General features: G+C 46.5%; 1 protein-coding gene across 9 annotated transcripts in view; it reads right to left on the bottom strand.

Annotated features, from left to right (window-relative positions):
* The window catches only part of FRMD4A (FERM domain containing 4A), a 640,139-nt gene that overhangs the window by 121,580 nt on the left and 491,001 nt on the right, over positions 1-27,558 (bottom strand). For all 9 annotated transcript variants that reach the window (XM_060292572.2, XM_060292533.2, XM_060292551.2 and 6 more), the window contains 3 exons: positions 24,677-24,771; positions 12,450-12,542; positions 739-823 (listed from right to left, as the gene is read on the bottom strand). In XM_060292572.2, coding sequence (XP_060148555.1) covers positions 739-823; positions 12,450-12,542; positions 24,677-24,771 — 273 coding nt within the window. The remainder of the gene's footprint in view (positions 1-738; positions 824-12,449; positions 12,543-24,676; positions 24,772-27,558) is intronic.

The following is a 27,558-nucleotide window of genomic DNA, read 5'->3' as shown; positions in this document are numbered from 1 at the left end:
ATCACAGTAAAAAAAACTGTCCCACCCCATAGAGAACAGACTTGTGGTTGCCAAGGGGGTGGGGGGTAGGGGAGAGGTGGAGTAAGAGCTTGGGATGAGCAGATGCAAACGAGTATCTATAGGATGGATAAACAACAAGGTCCTACTGTACAGCACAGGGAACTGTATTCAATATCCTGTGATACACCATCATGGAAGAGAATATGAAAAAGAATGTATATATATATATATATATATATAACTGAATCACTTTGCTGTACAGCAAAAATTAACACATTGTAAATCAACTATACTTCAATAAAAAAAATAAAAAATTGTCTCACCCAAAGTGCCAAGAGCATCCTTTTGAGAGATACTTCCAGAACATCCAAAAATGATCAAATATACATGCATTTGGTTATAAGAGGTTCATTTATAATTGTGAGACCTAGTGCATTTGTCACATTGGTCTGGGTTTCCCTCTTTTGGCCACAGTTGCCAAGTTCAGGAGACCCCTAAAGTCAAGCTAAGGAACACCTCCAAGGAGCTAAAACACAGTGATGGGATTGGAAGTAGTCACGTATGAACACCTGATAGCTTTAGCTCCACGGAGTTCTCATTTATTTATAGTCATTAATTTATAACTTACTTCTACTAATCAATAAAATTGCATTAGGGGCAGCAAGGTGGGATTCCCAGCTTCAAAGGAGACTTTCAGATTTCAACGGAAAACTCTGAACAGGAAGAGGAAGTTCTTACCTTGTAGATACAGGACTTGGCGTTCAGGAAGAAGAGCTCTATGGTGGCATTGTCCTTTAGGTATGAGATGCTCTCTATATAGAACCTGGAAGAGAAAAACTGCCAGTGAACTACAGAAGCATCAACCAATCAGGCAGAAAATCATGTGTTCTCCGAGTTACATGATTTGACTTGAGGATACGGACGCCCAATCCAACAGGAACAAAAGAAAACGGCATCATCTATTGCTTCCACGATTCCTTTTTGAGAGAAAACAGTGCTTTTCAAGTTCGTTTACCGTGGGTTAGGACCATCATGATGGACAGCCCTTCTCATAGCAAAGAGCTGGCCTGCCATCAACCTCTAAGAGGACACTTGAACTTGATCATTGACTTCCTTTTTCATTACCTGCTTTCCAATTTTTTTATAATGTCATTTGTTTCCATTGCATTACTTTTTGTCCTCATCACTGTTGAGCTGGAGTTTTAGAAGATAATTTCTTCTGCTTAATCGAAAGAAGGGCCCTATTTCTCCTTGAGATGGTTACAACAGGTCTTCGTGACGATGGCAAGGTGGGGTTTGACGTCTGCACGTCCAGAGAGCTGTGGCTGGCGTTCTTAAAGCCGTGATATTCATGCACATGAAGCCAAATGAGAATTGGATTTTTTATCCAGATGAAACTTATGGATTTTTGTCAAGACAACACATGCTGAAATTATTTAAGTTTAATTCAATGATCCTTTACACATCAACTCTGGAGTTTATTCAATTCCTGAATTAGGGAAGGCACTTGTACTTGTCTAAGGCTCAGCTGCACTGAGGGAGCTGTGATGAGAGGGGAGAAGGAAATGATTGGCATGCAGAGCCTTGGAGGGGAAGAGGTTCTGAGTGGGGTGGCAACACCTGGAGGGCACTGGGTACCTGCCTCGTGGAAACTGGGGGCCCCAAGAGGGGGCAGGAGGTGAAATGAGAAGAAACAATTGCTATGATCGTCCAGAACAGCGTTAAGATGGGATGGAAAGAATCCTGGGGAGGAAGCCGAGAGCCCAGTGATCTGGGCCCAGAGCTGTGTGATTCAGGGCAAGTCCCATAACCCTGCTGGGCTTCCGCTTGCCAGCCTGTAAAAGACAGCAGGACGTGGTCAGCAGTTCCCCACCTAAGAAGTCTGCTGCTTTCAAATACTGGAACCTAATTCAGATTAAAACAACAACGACGACAGCAAAACCAACACACCAACACTGTAAGGCAAACAAAATGTGTGTGTAGGCTTGGGCGAGCCCGTGGCCCCCCAGTTTGCAGCCTCTTGTCTACAGACTAAGTAAACAACATCTTTGACCATTTTACAGACGTGTGCAGAGGCTGTCGTGATGAATACAACACAGATTCATTTAAATTTGTAATTGAATCCAGAGTCATCTTCAGAGATTAGTAGATATTTTCAATCCACGGATACTAGTCTGACAATTACCATCATGGACGGTCTACAAAATTTTTGGAAATTACGATATAGTCTTTATTCATGCAAAGCCTGGGAATGAGGTGGCTGGTTGATCTCTACCACCACCCCCTTCCCTACCAAAAAAAGAAAAAAAAAAAAGAAAAAAAAAACAGGCACCTGCCTCCGGCTTTTGGAGCAAGTATTCTAGGTCATGGAGGTCTCCATAAAGGGCCTGAGTGGCCTCAGAGGAACTGTAAAGCTCTACTACCTTCACTCCCCTAGTAACGGAGACTTGAAATATAGAAGCAAATTCTACGTCTCAAAGCAAAACACAGTTTTCCCTTGGTATCCACAGGGGATTGGTTCCAGGACCCACCTCTCCCCCAGGATATCAAAATCCTCAGATGCTCAAGCCCCTGATATAAAATGGTGCAGTAGGGCTTCCCTGGTGGCGCAGGGTTAAGAATCCACCTGCCGATGCAGGGGACACAGGTTCGAGCCCTGGTCCTGGAAGATCCCACATGCCATGGAGCAACTAAGCCCGTGTGCCACAACTACTGAGCTTGCGCTCTAGAGCCCGCGAGCCACAACTACTGAGCCCACATGCTACAACTACTGAAGCCCGCAGGCCTAGAGCCTGTGCTCCGCAACAAGAGAAGCCACCGCAGTGAGAAGCCCGCGCACCGCAATGAAGAGTAGCCCCCGCTCGCTGCAATTAGAGAAAGCCCGCGCACAGCAACGAAGACCCAACGCAGCCAAAAATAAATAAACTAAAACAAACAAACGAAATTTTAAAAAGTAAATAAAATGGTGCAGTACAGTCGGTACATATCCGCGGGTTTCACATCTGATCCGTGGATATGGAGAACCGACAGTAAGTTACATTTGATGTAATTAAAAAGTCTATATCCGTTGTAAACTTTCTGGCAAGGGGTAGTCAGAATAGCAAAACCAGAAGGAGGGAAGGAAGGCAGACAGATGGAAGGGAAGGGAAAGGAAGCAGAGGAGGGGAGGGGGAGAGGGTGACAGAGGCTCGGGATGGGGCTCCGGGTGGGTCAGAGCAAAGCCAGCTCAGCTGGGCGACCTGCAGGCGTGGCCTATTACAGATCAATCCTGCTTCTGTGCCTGTGTCCGAGCTATTCCTCTCACTTCCAGAGCCATCCTCCTGCACACCCCAGCTCACCCCTGCTCCCTTCAGACTCACTCAGGGTCACCACAAGTTTTCGCTGACTCTGCGGACGGTCCCCACAGCAGACCTCCTCTCCTGGGCTCCGGTGACGACCTCTGCTTACTGTATGGCCCCATGATGCCGTGATTTTCTGTTCCCTGAGATGCCTTCTTAGTAGGCTGCTAACTCCTTGAGGCCTGGGACCAAATCTCATTCATTTTTGCATACCCAGCACTAATCCAGAGCCTGGCACCAACACTTAAGGTTCTACGAATGAAAGATGCTTTCAACTGTTCTCCTCTCCACACACCATTGGTGGGAGTTCTTACTGGACAGTGAAATGGGCGATGAAGACAGTGCAGGAGGGAGAAAAAATAATAAATGATTTCCCAGCCCATTTATGATTGGGGGTCTTATACTCCACACCCAGCCCCTGTCCCTCTGCCCCTTCTTTCACCGTGAACATGGAAAGCTGCCCACGCAGGGCTGCTGATGACTTTCAGTCCTAGAGCCAGAAGAAGAGCAGAGGCTTCTAGAGTTTGCCAGTCAGTGACCTTGGCTCTGGAATAATAATTCTGAGTCGAAAGCTGTTGGGTCTGAAATAACTTAATTTTTTCAAAACAGTGCCGTACATCTTGATCCCATTTGCTTTAATTCTTGAGAATTAAGGAGCGAAGACATTCTGCCCCCCGGCCCCCCATTTTCTCCTCAACAGCATATTAAGAAAAAAAAGTAACACTTCCCTTTCCAACTCTCTAATAATGGAAAACTGAAATGAGATGGCAAATTCTATGCCTTTTGAGATAGTATTTGTTCCCTGGCTGCACAAGAGACAGGAAGGTGGAGGAAATAACAAGCATATTCTGAGATGGACGGGAAAAAAAATCACCTCCTTTTGAAAGAAACTGGAAAGCAGTTTCCTGTTAACCTTTATCACCAAGAAACAGCCTGGGAAACCCTGTGAGTTCCAGGCCTGTCATATTATTGTTCTGTAACCCTGGAGATATATATATATATATATATATATATATATATATATATATATGTATTTTTTTTTGGCAGTACGCGGGCCTCTCACTGTTGCAGCCTCTCCCGCTGTGGAGCACAGGCTCCGGACGCGCAGGCTCTGCGGCCATGGCTCACGGGCCCAGCCACTCCGCGGCATGTGGGATCTTCCTGGACCGGGGCTCGAACCCGCGTCCCCTGCATTGGCAGGCGGACTCTCAACCGCTGCGCCACCAGGGAAGCCCAACCCTGTATATTTAATTCATCCCGAACTTTCCTTCTGCGCTAGGAAGCTAGTGAGTCAAAAGTGCCCAGAGAAAAACAGACCTCAGCCATCTCAATCCCACACCGAGGCCCAGCGCACTCTACCGGAGAAGACACTTCTAGGGAAACGGGGAAGGTTGACGGTGTGTGTTCAAAGTCTTGATGCCAGTTCTGTTCCTTTGGATTTTCCTGAGAGCCTGATCAAAGGTCCTCCTTTTGGGCAGTAGGTGGCGATGTTGCATTTGCTTACCTACCAGCGCAGAGGGCTTCCTCAAAGACCGGGTTCACAAAGAAAATTCCAGGTCTCTGGGTAAACCTAAGGAAATGAATGACGTCTCGTAGCTTCAGAGGGTCTGTGTGGACAATTCCAAGTCTGATTCTGTATGAACTATGCGTTTTAGATGCTTTGACGTCTGGGGCCTTGCTGACCCTGGAGGGACAGCCCCTCCCAGGCTTAGCCAATTCCTAAAGATGGTAAAGGGTTCACCTGTGAGCATACCTTTTGCAGGCAGACCAGCCAATCCAGCGCCCACATACACTTCCTCGCCTCCCCTATGGGGATTTCACATTCCAGGCTGCTATGCACCTGCCTTAATCATCCCAGGGCCAGCAACTGGATAACCTGGGACAGTTATAACATGCCCCAAAGCCTGCTGAAATTATTCAAGCTAGCCAATCGTAAACCTGCTTGCCCTGCCTCACCCATTCTTTCCTGCAGAAGTCACAATAAACGCTGGTGCCCACAGGTCCCCAGCTCCCTCTGCCTCCTGGCCAAGCCTGGTGCTTCCCCATGTGGCCCTGCCTGGCATGGGGTACCCCCTCCTCTTGGGAACCGAGTAGCAATCTCTCTTTTCAATGGCAGTCATCTCCTGATCTGTTGGCCCCAAGTGCCTGAACACTAATAAAACCTCCAATTTAAAACAGGCTCTTCAGCATACTTAGTAGGACTGAATCTTTCTTTTATTGGCCACACCGCACAGCTTGTGGGATCTTAGTTACCTGAACAGGGATTGAACCCGGGCCCTGAGCAGTGAAAGCGTGAAACCCTAACCACTGGACTGCCAGGGAATTCCCAGTAGGACTGAATCTTAGGGCTTCTTCTTCTTTTTTTAAATATTTATTTATTTGGCTGTGCTGGGTCTTAGTTGTGGCATGAAGGACCTTTAGTTGAGGCATGTGGGATCTTTAGTTGTGGCACGTGGGATCTTTAGTTGTGGCATGCGGGTTCTTGAGTTGCAGCATGCGGGCTCTTAGTTGTGGCATGTGGGATCTAGTTCCATGACCAGGGATCGAACCTGGGTCCCCTGCATTGGGAGCACGGAATCTTAACCACTGGACCACCAGGGAAGTCCCTTAGGGCTTCTTTTTGAGTCAAAGGAAACGGTGCTCTAGGCCAAGGGCAAACCTGGCTCAGTACCGTGACTGATGCCACACCCAACCTGACCCAGGTGATGCTAACCTGAGGATATATTAGCAGAAGGTCTAAGTAGGCATAAACATGTGCTATGCTAGTACATGTCTGAGCATGTTAAATACTGAAGGCTCTGAAGCCTTGGGGAGTCTGGTCCCCTTTAACGTGTAGAAGCCTCAGGGGGCGGAGATTGAACACCATCCAGCAAGATGACGTCAGCTAGGTTTCCCCCCCTGGGCCCCCTCTCTCCTCCGCCCTCTCACATCCACCCCTTGGCACTTGGGAATCACTGACTATTTACAGCAAGTGTTAATTAAATGGCCCAGTGATTTCATTTTGTAATGAACACAAATGTCACATTTGGAAGGTCTGCTTTTGGTAGCAAAAAGGAGCGATCGTAATGAGAAGGATAATTAACACTGCTGTGAGTTTCTGCGGCCAAATCTCTCTGATGTTGAGAATTTCAACAGCGCTGAAAATCCTAACTGGGACACCCAGTTGAGATCTAGCAAGTTCTGGTTAGCAGGCACCTCGTTTTAGATCCATGCCATCCCTGTTACCGTGAGTGACAGGAAACAGCGCTGGCTGTCTTAATGAGCGAGCAAAGACACCAACAGTCGGGTCACGAACTCAACTGCAAAATCCCCTCTCCCGGATTAAAGCTTCTGGGCATCTCCTCTCTCTTTTTTTTTCTTTTCTGTAGCTCACTTTTGTTTATTGTTTGTGAAACTCTAAGTTTGAGGAGACACATCTAATCTCTATTTATTTTCCTACAAACAGTGTCGATGACCAGAGCTCCGAGGACATGGATGGAGAATACACAACGAAAGGAACAGCCCAGACGTGGAGGAATCATCCTGAGCATACACTTGTATCTACAAAAAAAAAAAAAGGACAGAGGGGCTCCCTTGGGTGGGTGGGCATATTTTCCTTCTATGTTTTCTCGACCTATTTCTTAAGCTTGCCTGGTGGACACTACCAGAGGGTCGCTGTTCTCAGTGTCGGGAGCTTGCCTCTCAGCATTAAACAAGGGTCTCGTCGTTGACTTCGATCTTGGTCACACACTGATCGCTGGGCTGCTTGTAATGGATGTGTGTGAGGGGGCAGGAATGGGGGAGAGACGAGGCTGGGTGGTCATGCACAAGTCAGGTCACAAGGGACATGAGGAGGGCGGCCTTAGCATGCTAATGGAAAGCCAGGAACACCATGAGTGGGGGATCAGATAAGAATTCTAGAAAGGTGCTCAGTGCAACACATAGGATAGAATGGAAGGGGCCAAGACAAGAAGCAGAGATGAACAAGGAGATTTTCAGGACCAGGAGAGGCTTATGAAGGTCCTAATTTTAGCCAGGGAGGGTGTGTATGGACAGGAAGGGATGGAGCTCTTAAAGACATGAAAACAAGAGGAATTCATGAATAAGAGGCCAGAGAAGGGAGCAGGTGGGAGACAGCAGATGACGTCAAAGGCGACTTTCAAGTTCCTGGCTTGAGGGGCTGCATGGGTGGTGGTGTCCATCGCAGAGATAAGGAGGTGTCAGGGAAAGAAGAGCGAGCTGGGGGCAGAAAGATGATGACATTATTTGATTCAGACAGGGGAGGGCAGAGAAGCGCCTGTGGAATTTGGTGCCCAGAGACCTCCAGTGACCATGGGGGTGATGGGACCAGAAGCTGGACCCCCAGAGACTGAGGGGTCAATGGGACATGGGAAAGGGGGCAGCAAGTCCATCCTTCTGAACCTTTGCTGTGAACAGAAGGGGGAACAGGGGTGGCAGCTGTAGGAGGAGACAGTCAGGGAGGGTAGCTTCTTTTCTGAGGGTGGGAGCATCATGGAGGGGCGTGGAGGGGAGGGGTCAGTGGAGAAGCAGCTTAAGATAGAGGAAAAGAGAGGGAAAACTAGAGGGAGTGAGCTCCCTGAGGTGGTGGGAGGGGCTGGAACTGGAGAGCAGGTGGACCCACCAGCCTCGGAAGATCGGATGAGGGAGGGGTGTGTGTGTGTGTGTGTGTGTGTGTGTGTGTGTGTGTGTGTGTGTGTGTGTGTGTGTGTGTGTGTGTGTGTGTGTGTGTGTGTGTGTGTGTGTGTGTGTGTGTGTGTGTGTGTGTGTGTGTGTGTGTGTGTGTCACAGACCCTGGAAGCTGGGGATGGTGCATGTTCACCTGTTCACTTTTCTCTTCCTACCTCTTCAAATGGTACCTACAACGTAGCAACTGCCGATGAATGTCCATGAATCAACACCTGAATCCATCGATAATGGTGAGTACGTAGCATGGCGTTCGCAAGTGAGAAAGCTGTTGACACCTCACAGTTGAAATGAGAGTGGCTTTTGGCTCTTAAGGCAGCAGTGACGCAGCTCAGGGTGACAAAAAGGGGCTGGTGGGACCGAGGCGTGTACTTTGTAGAAGAGGAGAGAGCACAGGGCAGGGCAGAACGCTTCCCCACTGGACGTCCCCCTTGTCAGGAGATGGCAAGTCTTTCTCAGGTGGGACTAACAGCACGCATCTCAGCTTCTGGAAAGCCTGCTTTGCCACTGAGGATGCCCCTTCCTCCACCAAGGTGCTTTCCAATAGGGTCGCCAAGCTTTGGGACTACAGGTTGCTTTGTCCCCCGCAGGGGGCGCTCTGTCATGGTGCTGAGTTGGGTAGCTCCAGAGGAGCAAGGTCAGGCCTGGGAGGGCTGCTCTCCACGACACCTCTTGCCCAGAGATGGGGGCATCTGTCCTTTGCAGATGGACGCTGCTGCTGCAGATGTGGCCAAGCGTGGAGCCAAGATGGGCCAAGGGCAGCGATCTCAACTTGGGTCCTCTGGCCCTACTGCACAGGCAGCAACGGCAGGCTCTCTGGTTAGCAATTTTTGTGTTTTTTTTTTGCGGTACGCGGGCCTCTCACCGTTGTGGCCTCTCCCGTTGCGAAGCACAGGCTCCGGACGCGCAGGCTCAGCGGCCACGGCTCACGGGCCCAGCCGCTCTGCGGCATGTGGGATCTTCCTGGACCGGGGCACGAACCCGTGTCCCCTCATAGGCAGGTGGACTCTCAACCACTGCGCCTCCAGGGAAGCCCTGGTTAGCAATCTTGATGTCACTTTTCACTTGTGAGATGGAGGCTGCATGGTATAAGGGGTAGGGCCCCACCATTGGGGTCAGATCTGGCTGAACAGATACAATAACTTACCAGCCACGCCTGGGGGCAGAATCTACCTAAACATCTTGGGCTCCCATCTCCTTATCTTGATTAGGAAAAATAATACCTGTTTCAAGGATTGTTGTGAAGATAATTCATCCGTAATAATGGACAGTTCCTCCTCTTCTCTGACCTTTTTCCTTTTTCGGTAATTATTAAGACCCTGAGGCCACTGTAACCATGCCTGGTCATCTGACTGATGAGAATTGCAGGGACCAAGTCCCTTCGAGGGTAAATAACGGGTCAGCGAAGGCAGGTTCTTAGCCCTCCATCCTGTCATTCCGAGACTGTCCTGCAGCCAGCTTCACACCCTCCCAGGAGGAAATGCTCATTTCCTGGCTTCGAGGATGAAGCAAAATTCTGTGAGTTCCAATTCACGTTATTTAATATATTGGGGCCTTATTTTTCCTAATTGGTTGAATGGAAGCCATAATTCTGCCCTCACTCTCACAGATGTTTTGAATATGCATCGCAGCGAAAGAATATATAAATGCCAATTAACAAGCTATGCTGGGTGGTAGCCCAAACGCAGATCCCCGGTGACACAGGGTTAAGATGTCCGTCCACTCCATGGATTCTTAGACCTTGGCTTAAGGCTGCTGACCTTTTCCATGGTCTCTTTTATCAGGTGGTTCCACTTTGCTTTTATTCTCCTATATAACTGTACACGTGTTATATAGATGTAACATATAGATGTTTAAAGGTAAGAAGAAAGGCAATGAGGGGCTGGAGAGGGGCTTCAGGGATGCACGGGTGATGGACAGCTGGGTTCTTGTTTAGAAAGGTCAGCGTGTACGCACAGGGAAAGAGCCCAGCTGGTCAGAAGCTCTTTTGGAGACTCCAGCATATTCCAGGGTCTGGGTCTTTTATGAAGATAATCTCATACCGCTCCGTTGTAGAAAACAGCCTATAGGCATCCTGAGAAAGGCACCGAGTTATAAATTGGGAAGTCTTCCCAGGCTGAAAACCAAGGTACAAGTGCGGAATTCACCCCTGTGGGAGAACCTGCTTCCTCTCTGGGAGAAGACAAATTATCCGTATTTTGATACCATGCTGTTCAGCCGGCTGCAAAGTGGGGACTCGGGAGAGCAGGGGTTCCGGGAACCAGGATCTTCCGTGGCCAGTGCCAGGGAGACACCCACGCCGGGAGGCGGTCATGAAAATTCAGGTGACAGAAGATGAGGGCCTGAGTTCATGTAATGAAGAGGAGGGGGCAGGGCAGAGAGAGATTTCGTAAGTAGCAGCAGAGAATTAATGCCCGTAAGAATGTGAGGGACAGGAAAGGGGGACAGATTTTAGGATTTAAGCCTATATAACTGAATGGATAATGACGTCAGATTTGACGGTACCACACGTTTGGGGAGGTGGGGGGTGGCTGGGAAGATGATGAATTTGGCTTTGGACCTGTTGAGTTTGATGTACGCAGGTGGCCAAGAGGTCAATGGAAATAGAAACGTGGGGCTCTCCAGAAAGATCCGCTTGCAGGATGAGCTAGAGAAAGCTCTGCCTTGTATTTCTGTGAGATGTCCATCCCTAAATGTGAATTCGGAGAGTTTCTCCTAATGAGCATTTGGGGAGGTGCCTGCTTTGGCTAACTAGGAAAATGCAGGTCCCTGGGTCTTCAGTCACCCCGTCCCCAGTTCTACTGTTAGGCTGGTTCTACCTTGGCAGTTCTCTGTGTATCTGGTTCCACGGAGAGACGTTGGCTTGCAGTGATGTGGACCCATCTGCACGCAGAACCTCGGCCACAAACACTTCAACCCAGCAATCTCACAGCGTTCCAAGCTTTTCTCCAAGGCTCGTTCCCCAAACCCACACATAACTCAACTCATAACAGACACTTGAAGAAAAACAGCTAATATGCAACCAGCCCAGTGTTTTCTCTTCTTGGCTAACGTTCGCAAAAAGCATCACGGAGGAGGGGGGCCTGATCCATGGCAAGTGTACGCACCCATCTCCCACTGCGGGTTAATGACCTGCCTAAATGCAACCGAGTCTCCCCTGATGCCGCCACCCCTCCCGGTGCCACCGTTCCTCTTTGCTGTATAGGATGACTTTTCCGTTTATCTGAGAAAACGTAGTCGCCATTGAAGAGAAGATGACACTGAAATCATGCCCATCAGGGATGGAAATGGCGACGATTAGCTCTGATATGTTTGCAGCTGTTAAATCAAAAAGGGATTAAATGCAAGTTTAAATGTACTCAGCCAGCTGAGATAACGACACATACTCCCGCCTGTGAAACGGACCCTTTACCTCTGATTTTTGTCTTTCGCCGTATCAGGACAGCTACACTTAAAACTGTATTCTTGGCTGTCCTTTTTAGGAGGAACTGAATTGTGAAGCATTGGTGTCCTGCTCTTGAATTTCTGTTCACATGTTTAAAAAGTGCTGGGTCTATGCACTGAGTGGAAGGGTTAGTGTCCAGTGGAAGGCTGAGACATCTGAACCCAAGTACCTCTGCAGCTGTGTAGACAGAAACAGCCTGGTGGCTCCACAGACTGGGCGCTCAGGGAGCCGCTAGATCTGGGGGCTCAGATTCTGGCTTTGCTACGCATGATTTGTACTTTGCCCTTGAACCCATGACATGATCCCCCTCTGGCTTCACACAACCTTTCGCAAACCCAAGTGGTCAGCCTGGTTGACTTCATAAGACTATTGCAAATATTAACTATAAGAATCATACAGTCACGAAATAAAACTTCTTACAGTACGTTAACGAACAGAAGATGACTATTGTTTCTGATATATTATTACACCATAGCCTCCCTTAGTGGGAAACGCGTTAATCTGTGATTTGCTGCTGGGTTTCAACTATTCCTACCTGGGATAAAACAGGCAAGTTTCAAGAGACCAAGCAGCACTTGTGACGGAAGGAAAGAACACGCAGACTTTTGCTACGTAGCTTCGAAGGCCACCAAAAGAAACCACGGATTTGTGTTATTCTCAGAGACTTAGTTTCCTTTGAGATATATGCCCTCCTTCCCCCGCAGAAAAGCAAAAAAAAAAGGGTTTTATTTTCATTCCACACAAGCATCCTATTGTCAGAGCACAAACACATGTGTCCACGCACACACGCCGACATGCCTTACACACTCACGCCCTGTGTTTACATCTGCTGGGAATGAAGCTATACCACAACCTCTATTCCTGGCAATGAACCAAGACAAACTTGACTTCCCTTTTCTTTGATCGCTCTACCCTCCCAGACTTTTCTGACAAAGGAGGGGGGAAAAAAAAAAAACGAAAGGATGGATACCCAATGTACATACCTGACACAAAAGTATAAAACCACTGGTCCCGACTTTTTGGGGAAGTCGTGTTCCAAGACTCTTCGATCTAGTTGAAGCCAGTTTAAGTGTCCCCTGAGGAAAAGAGAGACCAGTGGGTTAGGGCTTTGGGTTTTGCTGGAGTTTCTTGGGACAAAGGTATATGTGCTGTAAAACATGCGTGACCACAGATAAATGTGGCCCTCTGCCTCACTCTTAAGTGCTCAGTATTTGCGGAACCCAAGGGAATTATCAGGGGAATACTGCGTCAGCGGGAGATACTGCATGACAGTCAAAGTCGGGGGTTTGAGACCCCCAGTCCATTTCCTCAATGGCACTAAAGTGAAAAGGCAATCATACTCTCTTTCTTCTCCTGAATTCCCTAACCACCACACTCCTGACTGCCTTTTCTCCTGAAGGCCTCCAAACACACTACAGAAACATGTTAGCAATCTTCACATCTTGCTGGAAGCAGATGGGGTGCAAAGTGAATCAGAGACAGTTTCTTTAAAAATGAAATGTACACCGACCATACCACCCAGCCACTCCACTCCTAGGTATTTACCCAAGAGAAACGAAAGGTGTCCACGCAAAGACTTTTACACACAGATGTTCACTTTATTTGTAATAGCTCCAAACGTGAAACAACCCCAATTTTTACCAACGGGGGAATGGACCAATTATGATATAGTTATAGAATGGAATACTACCCAGTCATAAAGACAATCACACAGCAACAAAGATGAATCTCAAAATAATTATGCTGAGTGAAAGAAGCCCGACAACAGAGAGTACAGACTGTATGATTCCGTTTATAGAAAACTTTAGAAAGTACAAACTCATCTGCAGTGACAGAAAGCAGACGGGTGGCTGCCTGGGGGTGGGTGATGGGGGGGAAACACAGGGAGGACGAGGAAACTTTTAGTTGTGATGGAGATGTTCATTATCTTGATGGCGGTGACGGTTTCATGGGTGTAGACGTATGTCAATACTTATGAAATTGTACACTTTGTGTAGTTTATTGCATGTCAACTTTACCTCATTAAAGCTGTTCAAAAGTGAACCACGGAAATATCTGATGACATATAAATGGGGTCACTTCTGCATTTATTTCTCCCTTCCCTCCCTCTCTCCCTGCCTCCTTCCATAAACATTAATTGACCACCTTCTTCAAATAAGGGCCTGGAGATGTAGCAATAAGTGAAATCAACACAGTCCCTATTCCCCTGATGCTTATATTCTTGTTAGGAGACAGACACTCAGCAACTATTTCCACAATTATGTAATTACTAATAGTATTAGGACGATGAGTTATGAGAACCTGTAAGAACCTGATCTAGTCCTGAGACCTGAGAAGTACTGCTTGGTGTTTGATTGAGATTTGAAGAATGACAAGAGGAAAGCAAAGAGGAAGGGGAAACCACTTGCCAAGTAGAGAGGCCAGCATGTGCAAACGCCCTGGGGTGGGAAGAAACCTTGGTGTCATGAGAGTAGAAAGGGATGAGGCTGGAGAGTGGTGACCAAGGCCTTGGAGTCAAGTTGAGGAGGTTGGTCTTTGAAGGGCGAGGCAGGATCACAGAACAAGTACGAGCAGAGGAATCTACCCTTGTCCTTCTCCTCTCCTCTCCTTCCCCAATCTCGGTCCATCATCCTGGAGGCCTCAGAGTCCTGTAACCGCCTTGCCTTAGTAATGAGCTCATGCTGAACAGACACAACTGCACAACACTTCCTCGGGGCCTGATGCTGAGCGACACTGATGTTTCTAACGTATAAACCTGTGTGAAAGGCTGGCACTTTCTAAACAGAAGCTGTGGCACCACTGTATATAACGTTTGCTCCTCGAAGCCTCCAAAAATGAAAGCTAGAGAACATTCTAGAGGCTTCCATCTCCATTCTGAGATGCCATTCAAACTGCACCTTTTGCACAAAAAAGCAAATCCCTTGTCCAATGAAGCCCACACCTGTGGCTCCAGGGTTGAGGAGGAGAGCTGCTTTGGAAGAGTGTCTGCCTGAGGAACCTGGCCTCTTTCTCCTCCAAGAATTTTCACCTAGACAAGAATGGTTTCCTATTAACTTTATGTTTCATGCTTGGTGACTCTTCTCTGAGTACAGTAAGGGTAAAAAAAGAATGAAAAAAGAAGTCTTCTAAGCAAAACGACTGGGCCAACATCTTCCAGAAAGGTGGGATAAATTCTCGTCCTGAATGCTGACAGTGCCCCTCGGGGCTCATGTTGTTTCAAACCTCTGCACCTTAGCTCATGCCGTACCCTCTGTCTAGAATGCCTTTCCTCTCCTTCACGGCACAGCGGAGTCTGGCCCATCCTTCAAGACCCAGCTCTCCTATGTCTCCTCCAGAAAACCTTCCCCGACATCCCTACCTCACACCACACACCAGCCTGGGCTGTGGGTCCTCCTCTGGACTCACACGGCACCCATCCCAGGCACACCTCTGCTGCGGCACTTCCCCAAGTCTACGGGACTCATTCTGTGTACACACTTTTCCCCAACAGACTTTTTATATCTGGAAAACACAGAGAGATCTACCCTATAAGGTAACAGCATGTGCATTTTTGATTGATTGGAAGGTAAGAGAAACAGACCTCATTATCGGGGAGTAATAAGCCACAGCCCCTCCTTTCCAGCCTCTGAAAATGTCCCAGATCTCCTAGGATTCTCTCTCTGTGCTCAGCCTCTTGCAAACACGCCACATGCACACTCACCCCAGGACTTTGATCATGCGGTTTCTCCTCATTGGAACAGTGTCTCCAGCCTCTTTATCTGAATGATAGCCATTGTTCCAGGCTGAATTCAAGCCTTACTTTTAGTGAAGTCTTCCTTGACTGCCTACGTCTGGGGTTTCTTTCAAACAACTCCAGAGCTTCTGGTTTGTGTCATCTGCAAGGCATTTAGCACTGCCTTGTGCAATTAGTTATTTAAAAAACATGACCTGTCTCTCCAACTAAGTTGTAAGTTTTCAACATTAAAAAAAAAAAAAATCATCCCCAGATCTTAGCCCAGCACTTGGCAAATACTATGGACTCAAAAGTACTTGCTCATTGATCGGATGACTACCTCCAAAAGCAGATGATTTGTGCCCTGATCTTAATTTATAAAAGGGACTGAGTGGCAACACAGAGAGGTCAATGCCACTGAAGGGAAAGTTTAATGTTCCTCACAGTTTCCTGGAAATGAGAGGCACCTATAGCATGCAGGGCCATGAGGAGAAGCACAGTGTTGGTCATAAGGCAGAAAGGAATATGGGGAAGACATAGGCCAGAGGCTTTTTTAGGGTTTTTTGTGGAAAAGGCAGGGGGAACAGTTTAGGATTGGCTAGTTTGAACAATCCTGGTGGACCCTGAGGCATAAGAGCTGTCCCTGGTTCTCTGGTAACTGGCCAGGGGTGATTAAGGACAGGGAGAATGTGGGCTTGGGATGTGAGAGTTACAAAAAGAAGTGATTAAGGACAGGGAGAATGTGGGCTTGGGATGTGAGAGTTACAAAAAGAAGTGATTCAGAGTGTGGCCTGAATGTGAGAGTTACAAAAAGAAGTGATTCAGAGTGTGGCCTCAGGGTCACGGCGGGGGGGGGGGGGGGGGATGGAAACAACTTTGGCTGTTAGTTTGGCCGTGTAATGAATGATGCCAAATAAATACAGAATATGCAAAAACTCGGAAGAGAAATCCATTCAATGGCCATGCAGATTTAAATTTTCATCTTTTGCCTTGCAATAATTCTTGATAAAGAGTCTGGTGAGATAACCTCTTAAGGATCCTCTCAAGAGAGACAGACTAGAATGGTGCACAGTGGTTTTCCGCTGGTCCCAAACTCAAGGAATAAGGAGGAACCGAGAGATGGAATGCTTTACCTGTGCTCTCAAGATCAGTCAATGGGCCAGGCTTGAGAAATCCTCACCCCACTCCAAGGGCACAGCATTTCTGACCACTCAGACCACTGGGGGTTTGACTTGGCTTCTGGGGGCCATAATTCACTTGGTGGAGAGCCTGAAAATGGGGACCTTTTGCTTGAAGAGACACAGACATGCACATCACTTGGATACCACTCTACTGGGTTTGCTCACTGCCCATCTTCTTCATCCACGTTGTCAGAGGACAAATAGGCACGTGGATCCCCCCTCCCTAGGTAATTTCATTCCCTACGCTAAACTTTTTAAAAGAACAGCACTCTAGGGATGAATTCCTTGGTTCCCAGCCATATATTAGTTTAGCACTGATCAGGCCATGAAACGACTAGAAAGTAAGAAAATGGTCAAAAAACAGAAAGAACAAGGAGGCCAGAACTTCCCCTAAACCGAATAGTTGGCTTTGGAAGAAAAATGAATTTCCTTCCCCCATGTACCCTACTTGGATTCCTCAACCCCAGTTCTGTGTGGGATGGCATCACACACACACACACACACACACACACACACGCGCGCGCGCACAGGCAGGGTTCCAATATCTGCGGGGAGGTGGGCTTCTTCCCGGGACCCTCAGGTGGAAGGAAGTCACTCCTTCCACTTTATGTGCCTGTACAAACATCTCTCCACTGAAGGTGCTACAAAGGGAAAGACTGAAGGACCAGTGACCCACCCCAGGTCCCTTAGGATAACTGCCCAATATTGAGGCAAAAGCTAAGAGATGGATTAAAAACCCCAGTTCTGAGGCCACCACTTTCCACTTGTTAAAATATTTTCTGCGGATTGCGTTGGGTTCAAAGTCACATTTCCTACACCCAACGGTATCAAGGATTCCTCGCTGTCTGGGATTTTTTTCTTTCATATGTAACACCTCATGTGCCTGACATCAGGTCTCTTCCTCAAACCTCTTTTCTTTTCTTTTTTTCCTTTAAGCTAGGATGGGATGGGAAGCAAAGAGTAAAAGAAGCATTTTCTCTATACAGTTTAACTAAGAGATCCTCGATAGCTTGGATTTCATTATCTCATTGATTTTTCATTTGAGAATGCACATCACTGCATTTGCCGATAACAAAGCAAAAAAAAAAAAAAAAAAGTCCCAGCAGACCCTCAGGGTATTTTTGTTATTGCTTGACTGCTAACTGTCTTTAAAGCTGAGCAGATAACACCCCCCATTTGGTTTATGGTGGCAATAGGTCAAACCGTTAGGTCAGTAATAAATACGCAGGTTGCTTCCAGGCAACAGAAACTGGATGCATTTATTTAACAGATGGCTTTTAGCTTCTAACATATAATACAAATAGATTTTTGGTCCAAGCATTGGCACCTTCAGTAGAGATGGCCTTAAGGACAGCTTTCTTTGCAGAAAGTCACTGGAGGGTGGACGTGTGTGATAAGTCTATCTGAACCCATCACTTTTTGGGCCCCAGGGGAGAACGAGACTCTGTGCCTTGAGAAGTTTTTATTGTAGACAGCTGATTCGTATGGAATGAGCTTCCAAAGAAAGTTTAAACGAGAGGATGAAATTCTTACAGATGTCACTGGATGGAGAGAGGGGGTGGGGAGTTCTTCAAAAGGAAGAAGATTTTGCTCTTCGGTGTCTGTGAATCAGAAGTACGTGTGCTCAGCAAGGACAGCTCAGGGATACTGATTTAGCTAGAATCCCTCAAATAATGGCTTTCAAGTATTGATATGTTGAGTGTATGAGGGAGAGAGAGAGAGTCTGCAAGAGTGATGCACGCACACAGATAAAGGTAAGGAATGTACTGGGGAGCCCGGATGACTAAATCATGGGCTCTTTTGTCCATCTGAATTTATGTCTTTAATTTTTTATTATATGGAGGAATTGTTTGCTCCACTATGTCCTCTGAAGGCTAGCCCCAATTTTTTTTTCTAGTACCTTCTACACTCTATCTTGATATTTACCTCCTAAACTAAAAATACAAGCTCTCCAAGAGGTCAAAGGCCAGCTACTTCTGTATCTCCAGGCTTAACAGTGGATGCTAAATAAACATTTGCTAAGAAGTGAATACACTGGCCTCAGATAAGCCCCACAGATCAATATTGCTGTTGGTGCCATGACTGCCCTCCCCGTATAGACACCGCTCCTGCCTTAACTAAACAGTCTCCATGTTTGATGAGAATTCACCTCGTCCAGGATCCGAGTGCCCCCGTGCCACTCGCTTTGGAAAGGAAAAGGTCAGGAGAAAGCCAGGATCTCTAAGGCCCCCTCTGGTTGCCTCATTCTCTTTTATTTCTCTTAGCTGCACACAGGAAGAGTTCTGCTAAAGCCCCTTTCCAGTTACTGAACAGAAGTTTCTGTTGTTTTCCGCAGCATCCGAGGGTCTACGCAGGCTGCCTCCGAGGGGGTAACGAACGCTGAATGCTGCGTTCCCAGAAGCAGCTATTACAACCCAGGCACCGAGGTTGTAGCCATTGATTTTCTCCTTAGTCTCGTGGTACAGGGCATTAAATGAACGGAAATCCCAAACCTATTTCTAAATAAATGACATTCCCAGGGCTGCATCTTGTGGAGGTTTCTTCTGCAATTGGAAAATTGCTTTTCTACTTTTTTTAAAATTGTACATCAGCTTGTGACTGGGAAATGCTCATCAACTAGACCCTTTTCAGATGTCTCAGTCAATGCCAGTCCTGGGATGCAGGACCCAAGGACACTGGAGGACAGAGGACTCTCCCCATTGTCCTGTCATTGGGTCTACGGATGTATTTCCAGTGTGTTGGGGGCATTTTGGACCTCAATTATCCAGATAAATCACTCCTTAAACAGTACCTATCCAATTAATTAAGACACAGCATGTTGTTAAAAAAAAAAAGCCTTAATTGGTTCTTAAACTTAGATTCTGTCTTCAGAGTATCTGTGAACCCCCCTAAAACTTAAGCACTAATTATTTTGTGTGTAAACATTTGTGGAGGTGAGGGAATGTAACTGAAATTTCACAGGGGTCTGTGATTAAGTAAGAGGTTAAGAACTGCTCATTTTCTTAATTGGTATGTGAAAATACATTCTAGCTGTATGTGGCTTTGAAAATGTGCAATAATGGCTAACTGAGTTTCTTAACCTTTTCCCTCAACTTCCTAAGTACTTCTTAAAGTATTTTTACATGGATACTCATTTACAGCATTTGACAAACAATCCTTAACATTTACAAGAAGAGATTCAAATTTAAATATTTTACATAATCATGACCTCAGCTTGGGGTGTGTTTGACAACTTCTGCTGAAGAGTCTAAAAGTTGTTTAGTTATTGCTTTTGATGATGGGAGTCTCGTCAAAATTTTTTTTTTAATTTTAAAAATTAAAAACTTGGGTGTTACAGGTGTTTGTCTAGATCTCAACTCCTTGAATTGCACACTTTACATATGTGTAGCTTAGTATGTCAATTACACCTCAATATAGTTTTTTGTAAAGACACCAAAACAGAGGAAATAAAAATTATGACTGAGACTAGATCATATAACCAAGAATAGGGCTGTATGGATTTAAATTGTACAATCAGAACCATGAGTTCTGAAAAAAAAAATCAACTTGGTGGTTGAAACAGCAGTGGAAATGTTTCGAAAATAACATGAAAAAATAACTTTCCTTAAATGATGGACACCAGTGTTTGATAAATGAAAATCTTGATTACTCTATTTGCACTCAAGGAAACATTAAATCTGAACTTCTGAGTTGGTCTGCAAACAGGTTTCCAGAGTCTGGAGTGGGGGAGGGTTTATAACTTTGCAGGTTCCTGGTGTGTGTCCTGATGGGTCCCAAACATTTAAAGTTCCAGTGAACTCAGCTTCTCTTCCTGCATCTGGAGGGAGGGAGCAGAGGTAATTTACACCAACATTACCCTTTCTCTAGAACAGGGGTTTTCAAACTTGGCTGCATTTGAGAATCATTTGGGGAGCTTTCAAAAATCTTGATGCTCAGGCCACACTCAGACCAATTAAATCAGAATTTCTGAGGGCAGGGCCCAGACACCGGCATTTTATAAGGTGTCCTAGGCGACTTCAATGCAGAGTCAAGGTTGAGGGTCATGTCTGTAGCAAAACGTTAATAATTATTTTAAGAACAAATTTATACTAGGCTCTTTACTTGGCCTTAGAATGTTTTAAAGACCACCAAAACATCATTGTTTGCATGTATCGCCACAATTCAGATATTCACAGATAATCATCTACAGACACACCTCAGAGATATTGGGGGTTTGCTTCCAGACCACCGAAATAAAGTGAATGTTGCAATAAAGTGACTCACACGAAGTTTTTGGTCTCCTAGTGCACATAAAAGTTATGTTTACACTATATTGTAGTCTATTAAGTGTGCAATAGCATTATGTCTAAAAAAACAAAGGTACCTACCTTAATTAAATATACTTTACGGCTAAAAAGTGCTAACTATCATCTGAGCCTTCCGCAAGTTGTAATCTTTTTGCAAAAGTGACACCAAAGATCACTGATCACAGAAAACCATAACAAATACAGTAATAATGAAAAAGTTCGAAGTATTGTGAGAATTACCAAAACGTGACACAGAGACACGAAATGAGCAAATGATGTTAGAAAAATGGCACCGACAGACTTGCTCGATGCAGGGTTGCCACAGACCTTCAATTTGTAAAATACACGGTACCTGTGAAGTACAATAAAGGAAAGCGTAATAAAATGAGGTCTGCCTGTATATCTCTTTTTATTTGTGCAGAATTATTAAAAATAAAAGGGGCTAAACGCACTTGAATCCAGGAATAGAAAAAGACATTCATGGGAAACTGATGAAATTTGAATCAAGTCTGTAGTTCAGGTATTAATATAGTACCAATGTTAATTTCTTCGTTTTGATAATTATCACATGGTGTGTAGGATATTAACATTGGGGAAGCTGGGTGAGGGGTATAGGAGAACTCTCTTTGTTCTGCAAATCTAATTATTTCAAAATAAAAAGTTTTAAAAATTGAATTAAGAAAGAGAAGGCGGAGCTAGTATTAATCCCACACAATTGTTGATTAACTAACAATAGGAAACATCTCTGAGCACTGAGTCTTGCATTGTGGCCTTGGACACACTATTAATGAACACAACTTAGGGGTGAGGACACCCATACTTAGAGAATCTTCCAATTTTGTCTACATTCTGCTCTATATTTCTTTTCTCCAGGCCCGTCCAGATCCTACAAAATGTCATCAACAGCAGTTCATATTGAAAGACTCACTGACCTATGACTCATATGGCCTACGTGCCATATATTCTACTATTAAGAATGATAACACTGCTGGGAATACCTAACACTGGTGCAGTATTTTATAGTTTATAGCACTTTCTAAGTTAGTCTTATTTTGATTTGCACTGGGAAAAAAGGCAAATGCATGGACTACACCATGGGTCGCAATAAAGTATTAAAGTTCCACTCATTTTATTATAAAATACGCAGCGTAGCACCTGCAGAAATCACACGTGCGCGTGCACACACACACAACACAATACACATGCACAATTTGAAAACACAGTTATTAAATGATCTTGTGTTGGTGACTAGTGGTGCCCAGTGTGAGGGCTGGGGGACGGGGCCACAGGGCAAGCCTAGCGGTTAATGCCCTGTGATCACCACCCTAGACCAAGCCTGCCCCCTGCACAGGCACCGTTCTGTGGTGACAGCTTTCATTCATTCCTTTCCCAGCAGGAAATGGAGAAAAGGTCAGATGACCAAAGAGGCCAATAGCCAACGCCTCTGGCCCCAGGTGTTGTCAGCCCATGACTGACCACGTCCTGAGTCACCGCCACCGCCCTCTCCTCTTTGTTCTGTCTCCTTATCCTAGTCCCTTGGAGGCCCGGTTCCTGATTTCCTCGGGGTCCCTGACACTCACCATTTCCCGGTGAGTCAGGCCCATCTGCCACCTCTTTTCCAGGAACCGTCTGCCAGCTGCAAAGCCCTGTCCACTGATCTCGGCTGGCCGCCTGCCGCTCCTACAGTCCCCAGAGGAACGCTCCCGCCCAGGCTCGGGGTGAAGAGGTTGGCGGTGGCCACTCTTCCCCTGGACGGTGCCAGAAGATGGTTCATAATCTCTTCATCACTGCCCCCCAGAGGGTCCTCCAGCTGCCAGTTCCACCAGGCCAGGGGGAAGGGACCCTTTCCTCCAGCCTGGACTCTCTCTCTCTGCCCTCCACCCCGGACACACACAAGCCTTCCCTGCCGGCCCAGGAAACCAGAAGCGCCAAGAAAGACCCGGAGCGGTCAGGCTCCATTCCATGGGACAGGCGGACGGGGCTGTGTGGTTTTCCTGCTTGCGTCTCTCCCGGGAGAAGAGCCACTTTCTCCCTGACGTTCACTTCCTTCTGGCTGGTACCATCAGGGCTGTGGTCTAAGACCTTCAGCAAGCGTACTCCTTGCTCCTTGGCCCAGGACAACAAGCTCATTCTCTGACGCTTGTTTATTCAAAAGCGAAGTCTAGTTGGGACTCCTCTCGAGTTCACTGGCTCTTTCAGAAGAGGAAACGTGCTTGGGAAATGTGAACCATGTGATGAATTGAAACTGTGGTTTCTTTCTAATTAGTGAAAACACATCTGAGTGGCAATCGGGGGAGTTTACAGCGATTCTCAGGAGAAAGGGTAGAAAACATCTGCCTTTGCGGAAGTAGTTACTCTCGACGCATGTTTGTCTTAAAGCATGTCTTAAAATTACTCTGCCGGCTTCTTCCCATCCCAGCCCTCCGGTTCACAGACCCGGTTACTTGATCCCACCCACAGGCACAGAGAACCTTCTACACCAGAAGCAACCACTCCTGCCTTCCTTCTGGCTCCGTTCCCTGAGGCTCCAGGGTTGGGGAGTAACCTGTTCCTTCCAGCTTTCTTTTTTTTTTTTAATTTAATTTGTTTTGGGCTGCACTACATGGCATGCGGGATCTTAGTTCCCTGACCAGGGATCGAACCAGCGCCCCCTGCAGTGCAAGCGCGGAGTCTTAACCGCTGGACCGCCAAGGAAGTCGCCCTCCTGGCTTTCTTGAGGCAGGTGTGACTGCTCCCAACGCTGCTCCCCGATCACACCATCACCTGAAAGGTTGCTAATTTAGAGGGTGACCACCTGTCCAGTTTGCCCACGACAGTACTGATTTACACCCCCTTTTACTCACAGGTTCCCGATCTAGATCATAAATGCTACGGCCACCCTGTCCACGTGCAGCTCCCTGAGGGTCTTCATGCAGGTACACCTGATCATCTCTCCTACCGACCAACGTGGATGCCCCTGTCCTTGCTCTGAGCCCATCCTGCCTTGATGGTTCCATCTGACTGATGGGGCACAGCCTCCCTGAGCTGTCTTGTCCAGCCGCTAACCGAAGCCTGATCTGTTAGTACTGTAGGAAGTCACCTCTGTAACTCGAAGGATTTGGAGGAGTGTGTGTGCATGCGTGTGTATGTGTACACACAGAGGAAAGAAAATTGTGAAACATTTGCTTAGAACAGTTTTTTTTTTTTTTTTTTTTGGTGGTACGTGGGTCTCTCACTGTTGTGGCCTCTCCCGTTGAGGAGCACAGGCTCCGCACGTGCAGGCTCAGCGGCCATGGCTCACGGGCCCAGCCGCTCCACAGCATGTGGGATCTTCCCGGACCGGGGCATGAAACCATGTCTCGTGCATCGGCAGGCGGACTCTCAACCACTGCGCCACCAGGGAAGCCCAAAACAGCTTATTTTTATCCAGGAATCTGTGCAGGTGTTCACTGCAGTCTTTTGCAAACAGTTTATTAAGAAGGAAATTGAAATTTTAGTAAAGATATTCCTTCCTTGTGTTGCAAAACACCGCTGTATAGAGCCAAACGGAAAGATCACTGAACGCAAATGTACTTCTCAACAGGTGAACAATCTGAATTTTCGAATTTTATATTCTATTTCAGCGTTGACAGTGAAACTGCACAGATACTTTTCATTTTGAACTTATCATTGCATTGACTTCCTGTTATTGTTATTCCAACACTGGAGAGAAATGTTTCATTTCCAGAAGTTTTCATTTAACTCTAATAGAAAACAAACCCAGACAAATCCACTTTTTAAAAAATAAACATTTCGGGTCTGAACGCGTATTGGCTTGATTATAAGAACTGGTTTACCTCATAATTTCATAATATGAGCATCACCCTAATTATATCCTTTGGCCGTTCCAGGCATGATCACAAGGCCTTTGAAATTCAGATGATGAACTTGTACTGATCCTGAACCACAAAACCCAAGTGGCCTGCAGCTGCCTTCACCGTGGACAGCTGAGACGCTACGACTTCAGGTTCTGTATTTTCCCTTCAGGTTCTCCAAGCACATGGGGCACTTACGTCTCATCTGTGAAGGCGATTCCAAAGTATTCCTTCTCCTTCAGGTTGAAGTGAGATGCCACGAGGTCAAGCAGCTCCTTGGCCAAAAGCTTGGGCTGGAGGGAGAACAAAATGGAAAAAGGGTAAGTGATGAGCGATTACTTTTCCTAAAACATGCACTCTCAGGTTTACATAATTTTTTGGAAGGAATGTCCCAAAGCTCAAGAACATCCATACAAATGATTTTGATAAAACCCAAAGGAGCAGACAGTGAGGACAGGGTCCTCAATGCACTGAGACCTTCGGCCTTGTTTCCTGGTAGTTTGTTCTATCAGCAAATGGTACTTGCTCACCACCACAGCTGGCAAACCCCGTGGCTTCCTTCCCCACACAGGAGAACATTCTTCAGTGAACTGACAGGAAGAGGTCTTATTAAAAATATATATGTACACGTACACATGTAGTAAATATATGTTATGATGTATATCAGATATATATTGTATAACACATGTTATATAATACTATATTAATACTATAATTAATATGTTGTAGAATATGATTATATATATATTTCACATGCACTTACATAGTATTTGCTACGTGCCAGGCCCTGTTCCAAGCACTTTACAAACACCAGCTTCTTTAACCCTCATCACAACCCTGTGAGATGGTTCTATTATTAACTCCATTGTATGGGGAGGAAACAGGTGCCCAAAAATTGAGCATCTCTGTGTAAGTGTTGGGGCTGTGATTTGAGTCCTGGCTCCAGAGACTGCCCTCGACCACTCTCTACGCTCCCATAATTTATTTATTTATTTATTTATTTTTATTTTTTTTTGCGGTACGCGGGCCTCTCACTGTTGCAGCCTCTCCCGTTGCGGAGCACGGGCTCTGGACGCGCAGGCTCAGCGGCCATGGCTCACGGGCCCAGCCGCTCCGCAACATGTGGGATCTTCCCGGACCGGGGCCCGAACCCGTGTCCCCTGCATTGGCAGGCGGACTCTCAACCACTGCGCCACCAGGGAAGCCCCATAATTTATTTTTATTTTTATTTTTTTATGGTACGCGGGCCTCTCACTGCTGTGGCGTCTCCCGTTGCGGAGCACAGGCTCCGGACGTGCAGGCCCAGTGGCCATGGCTCACGGGCCCAGCCACTCTGCGGCATGTGGGATCCTCCCGGACCGGGGTATGAACCCGCGTCCCCTGCATCGTCAGGCGGACTCCCAACCACTGCGCCACCAGGGAAGCCCTATGCTCCCATAATTTAAAATCCAAAGAACAGAAGTACCTCCCTGCAAGAAATGTTAACATTAAGGCCAAAGGGCCTTGGGAATAGTATTTAAGAATAAACTGAAATTTTGCCTTTCCAAAGGAGAACAGTTTTACCCAAGAATGTTTTTATCATGAACTCTTTCCTAAAATTTTCTGCCAATCCAAAGGAGTGTGCCAGAGCCTTAGATGTGAAATCACTGTGGCTGTTTGTATTGTCAATACATCAATCACTGTGGTCTATCACTGTTGAGATGACCACAGACCACCAGGCTCAGAGGTCAGGGAGGAGGGAAAGGCTGATGATGGAGACACGGGGCCAAAAGGGAACAGTTATTTCTAAATTGCCTCCCGGTTCAGGTATTTGCGATGCACTGCCTTAACGGTGACTGTTCTGTTCCACGCATACTCCAAGCTCAGAGCAGAAACAGATTCAAGAAGAGAAAATGTGTGTGTGTGTACATGTATGTGCATTGATGCACATTAGGATACCCTTCCTGAGTATATTTCCTGTTCTGCTCGTTACTCTGTTGCTTTTCTCTATTAAGAAGGGGGATAAGACAATAAATCAAGAGTTATATGACTGTTTTAGAACTACCATATGATCCAGCAATTCCATTTCTGGGTATTTATACGAAAGAAATAAAAACACTAACTCGGGGGCTTCCCTGGTGGTGCGGTGGTCAAGAATCCGCCTGCCAATGCAGGGGACACGGGTTCAAGCCCTGGTCTGGGAAGATCCCACATGCTGCAAAGCAACTAAGCCTGTGTGCCACAACTACTGAGCCCATGCGCCTAGAGCCCACGAGCCACAACTACTGAGCCTGCACTGTAGAACCCACGAGCCACAACTACTGAAGCCCGTGCACCTAGAGCCCGTGCTCCGCAACAAGAGAAGCCACCGCAATGAGAAGCCCGCGCATAGCAACAAAGAGTAGCCCCCGCTCGCCGCAACTAGAGAAAAGCCCACGCAGAGCAACAAAGACCCAATGCAGCCAAAAATAAAAAACGAAAACAAACAAAAAAAACACTAACTTGAAAAGAAGTGCACCCCCATACTCACTGCAGCACTGTTTACAAAAGTCTAGACGTGGGAGCAATCTAAGTGTCCATCAATGGATGAACGGATAAAGAAGATGTGGTATACATACACAATGGAATACTATTCAGCCATAAAAAAGAAGGAAATCTTATCATTCACAACAACATGGATAGACCTTGCGGGTACTTTGCTAAGTGAAATAAGTCAGACAGAGAAAGACAAACACTGTATGGTCTTACTTATATGTGGAATCTAAAAAATAAAATTAAAAAATACCTCATAGACACAGAGAACAAACTGGTGGTTGCCAGAGGAGGGGGTAGGGGTGGGTGAAATGGGTGAATGTGGCAAAAAAAAAAAAAGAGAGAGAGAGAGAGAGAGTTACATCACAGTTTAGTTTCTTAATTCACTTTTTTTTGGTGCCACTATGGACTATACTGTGTCCCCTCCTCCCAAATTCACTGTTGAAGCCCTAACCTCCAATGTGATGGTATTTGGAGGGTGGGGCCTTTGAGAGGTAATTAGGGTTACACGAGGTCATGTGGGCGGGCCCTCAGGATGGGATTAGTGTCCTTATAAGAAGAGATCCCAG

The sequence above is a fragment of the Globicephala melas genome, chromosome 2, assembly GCF_963455315.2.
Source record: "Globicephala melas chromosome 2, mGloMel1.2, whole genome shotgun sequence".
NCBI lineage: Eukaryota > Metazoa > Chordata > Mammalia > Artiodactyla > Delphinidae > Globicephala > Globicephala melas.
This window is presented reverse-complemented; position numbering and strand designations above follow the sequence as displayed.